We start from the raw sequence: 12,974 nt of genomic DNA, 5'->3' as shown, positions 1-12,974 counted from the left end.
CCACTAGGTAAAGGTTTAATATCAATTATTCGAGATAAATTAGCAGCCTTACGACGGGCCCCTGTGGATAAAATTAAAATGGCATGGGAGCAGGATTTAAATACCTCCTTATCCGATGAGAGTTGGGACTCAATTCTCAAATCGGTTAACTCAACCTCTCTTTGTGCTCGCCATTGCCTTTTACAGTTTAAGATTGTTCATAGAGCCCATATATCTAAATCTAAACTATCTCGATTCTACTCTAACATTAGTCCGCTCTGTGATAAATGCAAGAGGGGCGAGGCCTCTCTCATTCATATGTACTGGTTCTGTCCTAGCTTGGAGAAATTTTGGAAAGGTGTCTTCACTACGTTATCATATATTCTGATTCAGCACCTAAAACCTAATCCCTTAATTGCTTTGTTCGGTTTCTGGGGCGAGACAGATTTACGTCTGAGTCTGACCAAATGCCGAATATTATCCTTTGCCTCTCTCCTGGCTAGACGCTTGATCCTTCTTAAATGGAGAGATGTTGCCCCGCCCACTCATGCTCAATGGCTTAATGACATTATGGCCTGCTTGGACCTTGAAAAAATTCATTATTCAGTTCTTAATTCAGATCTAAAGTTCCATAAGGTCTGGGGACCTTTTATCGAGTACTTTCATAACCTTCCTCTTGACTAGGGTTTTTTTCCTTTCGGTCCCTTGCTTTCAGCTCCTTTTTTTTCTGGTAGTAGGCATTATTATCCTCTGTTGCTAAGTGTATTCACAGTCTGGGAGTTTGATTGTCCTGATTTATATTCTCTATATTGTGTTGTGGTTGGTCTGGAGTTTTTTTTGTGTTGTGGGGCTTGGGGAGGATACTAAGTTTAGGTGCTTCAATTTAGGTGCTTTTTTTAAAAATTCTCTTTCTTTGTATCATATTGTCATTGTATGCTTAATTTTGCACTGTATTAATGTTCCTCATTTTGATTTGGGGTTTTTTAATTTGTAAAATGTATAAAAAAACTAATTTAAAAAAACTGCCTATTTTACAGTATAATTATTAACTCAGCAAACAGAAACTATTTAAACACAGGTGTGTGTTACTGCCTGTTACGACACTGGTGATTAGGGCACCAAAGAAGGTTCTCAATCTCTGGCATTGTTCAGGGCTTCCTTCATGTCAGTATCTTCTTCTTGGTTTTCACTACTGTCAGTCATGGAAGTCCCAGGTGGAGACTCAGGAATACCTTCACACTCAGATGTAAAATGATTTGTCATTGCTGTTTTCACAACAGAGTTTCGTTTGACCAGTCAGGGCCCGGGTGGCCCTACTAAGAGCCAAAGCATAAACCCCTGACCCAGCCAACCTAGCTCTCCAGGTTAATGAGGCACTCGAGCCTCCAAACCACGACAAAGTTGTGGCCCTCTTAGAGGATTTAAACTGAGTTCCTTCTTCAGAAAGACCCTATCAAGTTCGGTGTGTTCCAAGGTCCCATCTAGCAAAGACCTTCAAATACTCCAGGTGAAGGGTCTCAGCTTTAAACGTCGACTGTCCATTTCCCTCCACAGATTCTGCCTGACCAGCTGAGTTCCTCCAACATATTGTGCTTCGATCCAGATTCCAGCAACTGCAGTCCCTTGTGTCTCCAAGCTACACACTACATGAGAAACCTGCACATTGCCTTCTTGAGCCATCGCAAGTTGTAAGGCGAAGGAATGAGCAGTGACCCAGGCTCAGGCGGGAGGAATAGTTCCTCCTCCCGGCGGGCGGCGGCGCTGTGACAGGATTTGCAGCTGAAGGACCTGTTCCCCCCTCCCGGCGGGTGGCGGCGCTGTGACAGGCTTGCGTAGCGGCACCGCCCCCGAGGACGCATAAACAACCTGTCGGTGCTACGGCAGCTTGGGTCAATGCATCGAATCGGCGGCTGGGCTTCGGGGAGAGATGGACATCAGCGAGCTCTTCGCCAGCTGTAGGAAGGGAGAACTCTCCAGAGTGCGGTGAGGATCGGGGGCGGGTGTGAACCGTCAGCGGCTGAGGACGGTGTCAGGGAGGTAGGCCGGGTTCGGATCAGTGACAGAAGGGGAGTGGGGACGGATTGCCTGGAGATGGTGGACTGGTGGGTCAGGGGTCAGAATGTCCGGAAGGAGAGGGGGTGATTGCCCGGCCTGTCCGGGGCAAGAGGTGGGGGGGGGGGTTGATTATGTGGCGAGGGGAGGGGTTGATTGTCGACCTGTGAAGAGGAGTGGGGGGATTGATGGGCTAAGGGGTGTGGGGGGGATTGCGAGTAGTCCGGGGTCGTATCTTAATGTAGGTGCCAAGTTACGGGGCTCCTGTACAATCGGTGGTGGTTGTTCATCCTCTCCAACGATGACAGTAAACCTGTGCAGGAGAGTTTTTCTACTGGAAATGCTGTTGCACTTGGGTAGATCCACTCTCTTGACCTGGGAAATCCGGGTCCAGTGGTAATAGTAGTCGTCCTAAACCAGGGTCTTCCTTGGGTACAGTAGGTGACCATGACTGCTTCCGTGCCTTGTTAAACCCTTTGTTCTGCACAAAGTAGTGCAGATTGCACACGACAAGCCTCTTCACTGGTGGTGCTACCCCTTCCTGGACACCCTTTACAATGCTTAAATTGCACTCCCCCTGTCCCAGCTACTGGGGACTTCCCATTAAGTTTTGTACATTGACTGAACCAACCTACTTGAGATACTGGCATTATTGGCAGAGTTCAGAGAATGGTTTCATTTGATGAATGTGAGGGTGTAAAATATACTACCTGCAAGGATGATGGTGGCAAAAATGTCATCATAGGCAGGATTTTAATGACTATTTGGGTGCTACAAAAAACAGGTCATCATCATCATCACCATGATTGTGTGCTGAGAGATGATGTGGGTGATCATGGCCATCCATCTGTCTTTAGTTCCCTGTGAGGAAGAGACACTCTTTCACACTGTTCTTACTCTTCTCTTTCCATGCATGATTGTTTTTGGCAATTTTTCCTTAGAAGTATTCTGCCATTGCCTTCTGCTTGGGCAGCATCTTTCCCAAACATGTGACCCCAGCCATCATCATCAGTACTGTTCAGAGATTGTCTGCCTGGCGTCCGTGGTCGCATAACCAGGATTTGTAAATGCACCAGCTGCTCACATGACCATCCATCACCTGCTCCCATGGTTTCACGTGACCCTGATCAGAGGGTGGGGGAGGCTAGGCGGGTGCTACATCTTACCCAAGGGTGATCTGCAGGTTACAGAGGGAAGAAATACTTTACACCTCCTTTGGTAGAGACATACCTCCACCTTGCCGTTAAATTGGTTTAGTATTGTTCGATGTACCAAGATCTGGCCTTCACCTTTGGCTTAGTTACTAAGCCCGGTGGAACTGTTTCTACTGACAGGAGAAGGGGCAAAGGCAGATTACTGGCATCTTAAAGCCAGGTTATTCAGGCAGATGAGGCTCATCAGATGTGGTTGGCAGCTCATCTAGAAGGAGGAAAACTGATCTCAAATCTCCATGGCCATGGTTTCCCCCGCTATCTGAAAGTAGAGCGTTCCTGTGAAACCGTTTGTAAGCCGAAATGTCGTAAAGCGAAGAAGCAATTACCATTAATTTATATGGGAAACATTTTTGAGTGTTCCCAGACCCAAAAAATAACCTACCAGATAGCACATAAAACCTAAAATAATGCAAACATATAAGTAAAAGCAGGAATGATATGATAAATTAGAAATAATGTATGTACAGTGTACTTTCGCTTACCAGAATCGGGAAGATTGAGCCAAAACCAATTTGTAGAAAAAAATTGGCACGTACACACATGCGCGTACACCTGCCCGTGCAAGGCTTCACGGTCGTGGTAGTCTTTCTTGTGGTAAACCAAAGTTTAAAGCGACACCTTTTTTTGTAAAAGCGAAAATCCTCTTCAGATTTCTTTCAGTTAGGGAAAACAGGTTACTAATGTAGGTCTTTCGTAAAAGCGAAGTGGCATAAAGCAAACTTTCATAAAGCGGGGGACACCTGTATACCCACTCATGGGGAGGGCCTTGTGTGGAAACCCTGAGGAAAAATCCAAAGCTGGAATCCCTAAAGCAGTCCCACCTGGAGTTCAATACCAACCGGCAACTCCTGTGACACTGCTGTGGCCAAACGGTATCATTTTCTGCTGTTCCTCTCGATTCATCAGTTGTGTGGAAGGGTTGGGAGGGAAGCATGCTGCATGGGTAGCTTGCTGTCCGTCTGGTATTGTCCTGGCTTGCATATCATGTAGACAGCTGGGATGCAATATCCATGGTCGACCATGACCAACATAGACCCTCATTACCAAGGTACACTTAAAGTAGCATCCATATGGTTTCTTTTAGTACAACAGTGCATCAAGGCAATGCGTACAAAGGAAAGCAATAACAATGCAGAGTCATGAGTTAGTTACTGTGGAAATGTAATGCAGGCAGACTGCAAAGCACAAGACCAACCCGAGCTGGATTGTGTGACCAAAACTTCATATTGTAGTAGGGGACTAATTGATAGTCTTAGAACAGAGGGATAGAAGTTGTCTGTGAACCTGGTGATAGATACTTCCAAGCTTTTGTATCTTTTGTTTAATAGGAGAGGGAAAAAGAAACTGTTTTCAAAACCCCCAAACACCACTACTTTATAATTTCCTGTTAGTCTTGTGCTACTTTATGGAGATACAATCAATGTTGATAAGCTATCTTATGAATTTATATTTATTGTGTTATTATTACTATGTTCTTTTGTGTGATTTTTTTTGGGCGGCATTGGATCCGGAATAACAATTATTTCGTTCTCCTTTACGCTTGTGTTCTGGAAATGACATTAAACAATCTTGAATTTTGAAATCATGCTGACGAGAAGTGGGAACTGGCATTTATGTAAATTTGGCTGCCAGATACAAAATGGACCAAACAGTCTCCTTCTCTATTTACTCTGTTTGCTGAGAATCATAGACAAGCCCATTACTTGTTTCTGTTTAGTACCTGAATATCAGCATCAATACAAGACAATAGAAGCAGAATGAGCCACTTGGCCAATGGGGAATGCGTTGTCATTCCATCAAGGCTGATTTATTTTCCCACTCAACCATATACTCCTGCCTTCTGCCATGGCAAGTTGGATCATTTACCACGGAGGCAAATGACGCCGTTGCAGATGGACGTCTTAGCATGGACAACTTGGGTCAATTTCCTTTCTGTACAACCCTATAATCTGCAAATGTTAGAATCCAAGACATAGCAGATTTAGGCCATTCAGCCCTTAAAGTCTTTTCCGCTATTTCATCATGCCTAATTCATTTTCTCCCTTAAATTTTGACACCCTTACTAATAAAGAACCTATCAACCTCTGATTTAAATATACCCGATGACTTGGTCTCCACAACTGACTGTGGCAATGAATTCTACAGATTCACTACCCTCTGGCTAAATAAATTCTTTTTCGGCTCCTTTCTAAAGGGACACCCTTGTATTTCAAGGTTGTGCCCTCTGATCCTCTACTCTCCCATCCTTGGTTGCATCCTTTCCATGTCTACTCTCTCTGTGCCTTTCAATGTTCAGTAGGTTTCAATGAGATCCCCTCTCATTCTTATAAACTCCAGGGAGTACAAGCCCAGAGCCATCAAATGCTCCTTACACATTACAAAGCTTATACGAACCTTTCCAAAGTGTTTCAGGAATGGGACTTGTTTCACACCCATCTCCCTCTCTGTTTTGGACAGCCATGATCTACTCTTTGGATTCTGCTGGGGAAAGTTTGGGCGAGTGGGGAACCCAAGCAGCAAGATCAATATATTGAGTCCGGAGTTGGGGTGTAATGTTGAAGCTATAGAAGACTTTGAGGCTTAATTTGGAGTATTGTGTGCAGTTTTGGTCAGTTATTTACAGGAAAGATGTACATAAGATTGAAAGATGACAGATAAATTTTACAAGGATGTTGCCAGGACTGGATGACCTGAGTTATAAGGGAAAGATTGAGTAGGTTAGAACTTTATTTCCTAGAACATAGAAGATTGAGGGGAGATTTGATAGAGGTATACAAAATTATGAGGGGTGTAGATAGGATAAATACAAGCAGGCTTTTTCCACTGAGGTTGGGTGAGACTACTAGAGGTCATGGGTCAAGAGTGAAAGATAAAGAGTTTAAAGGGCAGACAAGGGGAAACTTCTTCATTCAGAGGGAAGTGAATGTGTGGAATGAGCTGCCAGCACAAGTGGTGGATGCAATTTTGATTTCAACATTTAGAGAAGTGTGGAGAGTTACATGGACAGGAGGGCTATGGAAGGCTATGGTCCAGACAGGTCAAAGGGACTCACCAGTTTAAATGGTTTGACATGGACTAGATGGGCTGAAGGGCCCTTTTCTATGACTCTATGCAGCAGACCCATACCAGGGATGTTCATATCAGTAAAGTTAGTTATTATTTGTAAGTAAACAGTTGAATCGTTAAATTGTGATCAATGTCTCAGTGGTACCAGTGCCTGAAGTAGGTAGTGAAAATAGTGAACACAAGGTGTGAGTCCTGACAAAGAGTCTTGGCCTGAAACATCAACAGTGCTTCTCCTGGCCTGCTGTGTTCCACCACCATTTTGTGTGTGTTGAGTGAAAGTAGGGAAGCAGCTTGTTTACTAGGACCTGAGCTCGTGGCATTATAGCAGCTAACAAGAACTGTTGCATGGGCAAATTGTGGAAGTGTGGTTTAATTTGAGTGATTGTTGTACCTGTATACAAATTGGCTTTGATAGTAAAAATACTTTAAACTGCATGCAGATTCCCCAATTCCATTTCACCATTAAGTATAATCCAAGTTTATCACAGAAGTTCAGTCATTCTAATTTTAGTTAGAGGAAAGCAGAATGTGCCCAATTATGATTGAGGATGTCCACTCTGGTTTGGAGAACGGATGGTTGTTAAGTACCTTCTGTACCTCCTTCCTGATCGTAGCGGTGAGAAGAGGGCATGGCCAGGATGATGAGGATCCTCTATGGATGCTGTTTTCTTGTGGCACAGCTCCTTGTAGATGTGCTCAGTGGTGGGGAAGGCTTTTCCTGTGATGGACTGGGCTGCATCCACAACTTTCTGTAGACTTTACTGTTTCCATACAAGGATGTGATGAATCAAGGTTCCAGTGCATGAATTGCAAATGTTAGCAGATAGGTCCAATATGTGGCTAAAGAAAGCAACATGTTGGCCTCTATTGCTGGGGAACTTTTGATACAGTTGTACAGTGAGTTCACATTTGAAAAACTGGACAGTGTTAGACCTCTTGTCCAAAAAAGGATATTGTAACATTGAATCTCCTTTGGACAGATCCATTGAGCTAATTTCTGGGATAACAGCATCATCTTACCAAGAGAAGTTGAACATTTGAGCCTTTATTCCTAATTTGGAGAAATGAGGTGACCTTCAAACATCGCATCTTAAGCGAGTTTGAGAAGAACTTGTGATGTTTCCACTAATGGGCGAGTAATGAAGAAGGGAACATAGCAACAAACTAAAAATGAGAAATAACTTCTCTGGGATTCTCTACCCTCAAGGGTAGTGAAGGCCAGATTTGCATATATTTAAATTGGAGATTGATTTGGATTCTGGCACAGAAGAGGAGTTGAAGTCTTCATAAAATGGTTGGGCAGGTTTGACAGGCCTAGTGGCCTATCCCTTCTATTTTTTTTTAATCCCTTCTTCTTTCATCCCGAATGCTGTGGAGAAAGATTAGAAGTGTGATACTTTGCTCAAAGAGCCAGTAAAGATATAGTGGGCACAATGGCCTTTGTGTGCTCATATGATACTTATATACAAATTAATTTGAGTACAGAACTTAGTGAAAAAGTAAGAACTATTCTTAACTTGTGCAAATAAATAAAATATAAAAACACTGAGGAAGCACCTGCCTTATTTGTGAGTAAAACAGACTGTTAAGCAAGACTCCTGTAGTTTCTGATTGGTTGTTTGCTTGACTCAAAGCAAAGATGACATTTAGCATTTCAAAGCAAGTTTATTATCAATGTATGTATGTGTCACTAAATACAGCCCTGAGATTCATTTTCCTGCAAGCATTCACAGTAGAACAAAGAAATATATAGGATAAATAAAAACTATACACAATGACTGACGAACAACGTGTGCAAAAGACAAGCTGTGCAAATATAAAACAATGATGATTGTAATAAGTAAATTGAGAAGATGAGTTGTAGAGTATTTGAAAGTGCATCCATAGATTATGGAGTCAGTTCAGCATTGAGGTGAGTGAAGTTATCCACACTGGTTCAGGAGCCTGACAGTTGAACGGTAATAACTATTTTTGAACCTGATGGTTGGTGTGGGACCCAAGGCTCACAACAGCAGGTTCATCCTGTTTGGGCATCATTCTTTTCCAGTAGGGATTTAGAGGGATTCAATGCAGGAAAACACAAATCCTGAGTGCTCGGTCACAAAGCTGTAATTTAATCATTAAGGATCGTGACTGTAAATCTCCAAAATAATTTGTGCATCAGATCAGTCAGTAATGCAGCTTAGTGTCTCAGGAGGATGAAAGGGTCCCATGAAAATGTTAGCATTTCTCCCCCCTTTTAAAATCAAAGTCAAGTTTCTTGTATTCAGGTACATGCATGCGCAGGTGCAGTGAAAAACTTACTTGCTGCAGCGTTACTGGTAATCAGCCTCAGATAAACAGCATTCACAAGAGAAACAAAGAAAATTATACAGTTTTTAACAAGAAAGAATAAGTGATTAGAAATTGAGTCAAATGCTGGCAAATGCAACTAGCTTGGATGGAGCATCTTGGTTGGCATGGAACATTTGGGCCAAAGAGCCTGTTTCTGTCCTGTATAACTCTGTGTGAAAGAATTCTTCCTTATATTCTCTCTAAACAACGTACTCTTCACATTAGACCTATACTACCAAAGATTTCCTATTGTCTACCCTAGCTATGCCCATCATACTTTTGTATGCCTTTATTAGGTTCCTCCATGGTGTTTCTCCACAGTATCCAGGTGACTCCAAACCACTGTTCTGTCTAATGCATTCATGAAGAGCCCCTTTGTTTGGTGTTTGTCATTGGAAGTCTATGTGCATGCTGTTTAGTTGTGTTGGATAAGAAATGAGTTTCCTTGATCAAAGTCACATGAACTCACAACACCTCCTCATTAGTCAAGAACACACAGAAGCATCTATACTTTGAGATCAAGGCGTGCAAAGCTCTCCATCCCTATTCTAACGGCTTTCAACAGGAGCACCATCGACAGTTTGTCCAGCTGCATCATTGTGTGGTACAGAGGCTGTAAGGCATCGGACGCCAGATCCTAAAGAGGACAGTAAAAACTGCCAAGAGGATCACGGGGGGGTCTCCCTCCCCCCCATTTGTGACATTAACCAGAAGTGTTGCAGACAAAGGGCCCCAAGCATTGTTGAAGATCCATACCACCCACCCCATAATCTCTTTGGCCTGCTGCCATCAAGAAGGAGGTACACGAGCATCAGGACTAGGCCTTCAGCTGTGAAATAATGAATACCCAATATCCTGCTACCGTAGAGGTCTTGTCACTAGGACAGAGAGCTGTTTATGGTTTACCTGTGCTGTGCACTACATGAATTTTGAATTTTATTTTGTTACCATAGGTATGTTTTGGTTTATGCACTCTGTGTGATACACATTTTGTGGATGCACCGTGGTCTGGACATGGACAGACATCCAGTCAGGTGACCATAAACTTGAACTCATAAACTTAATCAAAGTCAGTTGTTGTTTGAAACTAGCTGAGAGCTGGCTTTTGTCATGTGGGCATTGCAGAGAAAAGTCGGGGAGGTTAATGTGTGACTGAACAGGGCGTTGGTGAGGTTGAGTATTGAGTTATTTTGCAGATGTTATTAAAGAGTGCGGAAAAGATTTGCAAGGTGTTGCCAAAACTTGAGTTGTAGAGAGAGGTTAGGCGGCTTGAGTGTGTGTTTTTTTTAAAAAAAAGAGCCTAGAAGAGGAGTGAGAATTGATCTTATAGAGGTGCACAAAATCATGGAGTGACATAGAGTGAATGCACTCAATGTCCCTCCCCCCCCCCCCCCATGTTCAAGGACTAGAGGGCATAGGTTTCACATGAGAGGGGAAAGCTTTAATAGCAACTTGAGGGGCAACTTCATTGTTACAAAAGGGTGATGTATATATGGATGAGCTGCCAGAGGAAGCAGTTGAAGCAGGTACAATAACAATTCTTAAAAGGCAGTTGGATAAGTAGATGTATTGGAAATGTTTAGAAGGCATTTGATTAGACTGTTCAATTCTTATTTTCTTTGTGTTTAACCTGATAGCATTTTTACAACTACTTATATACATGTAGCTGTTTAGTATGTTTCTTAGTGGTCACAGTATGTACAGTGCCTATAAAAAAGTATACACCCCCATTGGAGTTTTCATATTTTATTGTTTTACAACATTGAAATCATAGTGGGTTTCATTTGGCTTTTTTGACACTGATCAACAGAAAAGACTTGTGTCAAAGTGAAAACAAATGTCTTCAAATTGGTCTAAATTTATTACAATTTATTCAATACCAGATAATTGATTGCACAGTTACTCACCCCTTTCAGGTCAGTATTTAGTAGATGCACCTTTGGAGGCAATTCCAGCCTTGAGTCGGCATGGATTGGACTTTATCAGCTTTGCACATCTGGACACTGCAGTTTTTCCCCCCCGTTCTTCTTTACAAAGCTGCTCAAGCTCTGTCAGGTTGCACGGGAATCTTGAGTGAAGAGCCTTTTTCATGTCCAGCCACAAATTCTCAATTGGATCGAGGTCTGGACTGGACTTGGCCACTCCAAGACATTAACTTTGCTGTTTTTAAGCCATTCCTGTGTAGCTTTGGCTTTATGCTTGGGAGTCATTATCGTGCTGGAAAAGAAATCTTCTAAGTCACAGTTCTCTTGCAGACTGCATCAGGTTTTCCTCCACGATTTCCCTGTATTCTGCTACATTCATTTTGCCCTCTACCTTCCAGGGCCTGCTGCAGTGAAGCATCTCCACAGCATGATGCAGCCACCACTGTGCTTCACTGTAGGGATGGTGCATTTTTGGTGATGTGCAGTGTTTGGCTTTAGCCAGACGTAACATTTAGACTGATGGCCAAGCAGCTCAATTTTGGTTTCATCAGACCATAGAACCTTCTTCCAGTTGACTTCAGAGTCTCCCCTATGCCTTCTAGTAAACCCTAGCTGAGAGTTCATGTGAGCTTTTTTCCAGACAGTGGCTTTCTCTTTGTCACTCTCCTGTAAAGCTGTGACTGGTGAAGCACCCAGGCAGTTGTTTTCACACTCTCCCAGCTCAGCTGCTGAAACTTGTAACTCCTCCAGAGTTGTCATAGGTCTATTGGTGACCTTCCTCAGTAGTCCCTATCTTGCACAGTTACTCAGTTTTCAAGGATTGCCTGCTCTAGGCAGATTTACAGCTGTGCCATATTCTTTCCATTGCTTGATGATTGACTTAACTGTACTCATAAAGAGATATTCAGCAACTTGGAAATTTTTTTGTATCCATCTCCTGACTTGTGCTTTCAAATAACCTTTTCACAGAGTTGCTTGGAGTGTTCTTTTGTCCTTATGGAGTAGTTTTTGCCAGAATACTGACTCACCAGCAGTTGGACCTTCCAGATACAGGTGTATTTCTACGCAATCAATTGAAACACCTTGACAGCTCACAGGTGATCTACATTTAACTAATTATGTGACTTCTAAAAACCAATTGGCTGTATCAGTGATGATTTGGTGTGTCACATTAAAGGGGGTGAAAACTTACGCAATCAATTACTTTGTGTTTTATATTTGTAATTAATTTAAATCACTTTGTAGAGATCTGATTTTAGTTTGACACAAAAGGGTCTTTTCTGCTGATCATTGTCAAAAAAAGCAAAAATAAATCCATTGTGATTCAATGTTGTAAAACAATAAAACATGAAAATTTCCAAGGGGAGTCAATACTTGTTATAGGTAGTATACATATGGTTATTCAGTGTCTCCCTTATTGGTTACATGTGTATGATTTTGGAGAGTTCTGGAAGCTTCTCTTGTTGAATAAGGGGTATCTGATTGTTTGACTTGCCTGCAAATTTGAATGGCATGGTTCTTATCTGTAGGTATAAAAAGAGCTGACTGTGAGCAACACCATTTTCCTTCTGCTTCTTCTCCCCTTCTAGTACTAGCCTCTATCACTATCCGTTTTTCAATTTTCTAGGTTCTATTAACACTTAATAAGTGCTGCAAAGCAACACGATTTTTGCCTCTTTCCTGACTTCCAAAGGGTCCTTGGATTATAAACATCAGAATCTAACAAAGGTTAGGGGCCAAATATGGGCAAATAAGATTAGTTTGGGTGGTTAGTGTGGTTGCCATGGATCAGTTGGGCTGAAGGGTTATTTCTATGTAGTCTTATTAACTGAGAATGTGCTAATCTTAAAGGGGAAATTGCATGATGCTGTTGAAATGTTGATTTCAATGTCCCGTATTACATCTGAAATATTTAATGAATAAAGCATTTTTAAAATTCTATTGTTGACTCTGCAGGTATTTCAAGAGCAGTGAGTTTTGCCTGGTGCTCTGGCAGTAATGATCTCAGATGATATCAGAATAAATTATTACCTTGTTTTTTTTTGGGAGGGTAACTTCCGGTGACATTACAAGTGCCTGTTTCATAGGAGTTTTTAATCACTTTGGAGCAGTGGAGTGTTAAAAAATGCAAGACTGCTTCCTCTTAGAAGAAAGGGATTCTTTGTTACTAACTGATGAAAATGTGGTTTTCTCTTGATATTTAATGGGACTTGAGAGAAGGATTTCTATTGAGCTTGCACCATGAATGTCGCTTCACTTCATAAATTGACATTTCAAAAATACATGTTAAAATATTGGGTCCAGGTTTTGGAGGTAAGTGTTTCTTGCCTCACCTCCACATTTGGAGTGCTGCAAACTGTCCTGGTCGACCTGCTGTAGGAAATATGCCACTAAACTGGAGAGG

General features: G+C 42.2%; 1 protein-coding gene across 3 annotated transcripts in view; it reads left to right on the top strand.

Annotated features, from left to right (window-relative positions):
• The first annotated feature begins 1,802 nt into the window (after window positions 1-1,802).
• Window positions 1,803-12,974, top strand: part of abtb1 (ankyrin repeat and BTB (POZ) domain containing 1) — a 76,631-nt gene continuing 65,459 nt past the window's right edge. For 2 of the 3 annotated variants that reach the window (XM_059943940.1, XM_059943939.1), the window contains exon 1: window positions 1,803-1,962. In XM_059943940.1, coding sequence (XP_059799923.1) covers window positions 1,907-1,962 — 56 coding nt within the window. In that variant the 5' untranslated portion in view covers window positions 1,803-1,906. Of the gene's footprint in view, window positions 2,017-12,974 lie in introns of all 3 variants that reach the window. The other variant, XM_059943941.1, reaches the window with a different exon arrangement.

The sequence above is a fragment of the Hypanus sabinus genome, chromosome 19 (assembly GCF_030144855.1).
Source record: "Hypanus sabinus isolate sHypSab1 chromosome 19, sHypSab1.hap1, whole genome shotgun sequence".
NCBI classification, from domain to species: domain Eukaryota; kingdom Metazoa; phylum Chordata; class Chondrichthyes; order Myliobatiformes; family Dasyatidae; genus Hypanus; species Hypanus sabinus.
Note: the sequence above shows the minus strand (reverse complement) of the source record. Positions and strands in the feature narration are given on the sequence as shown.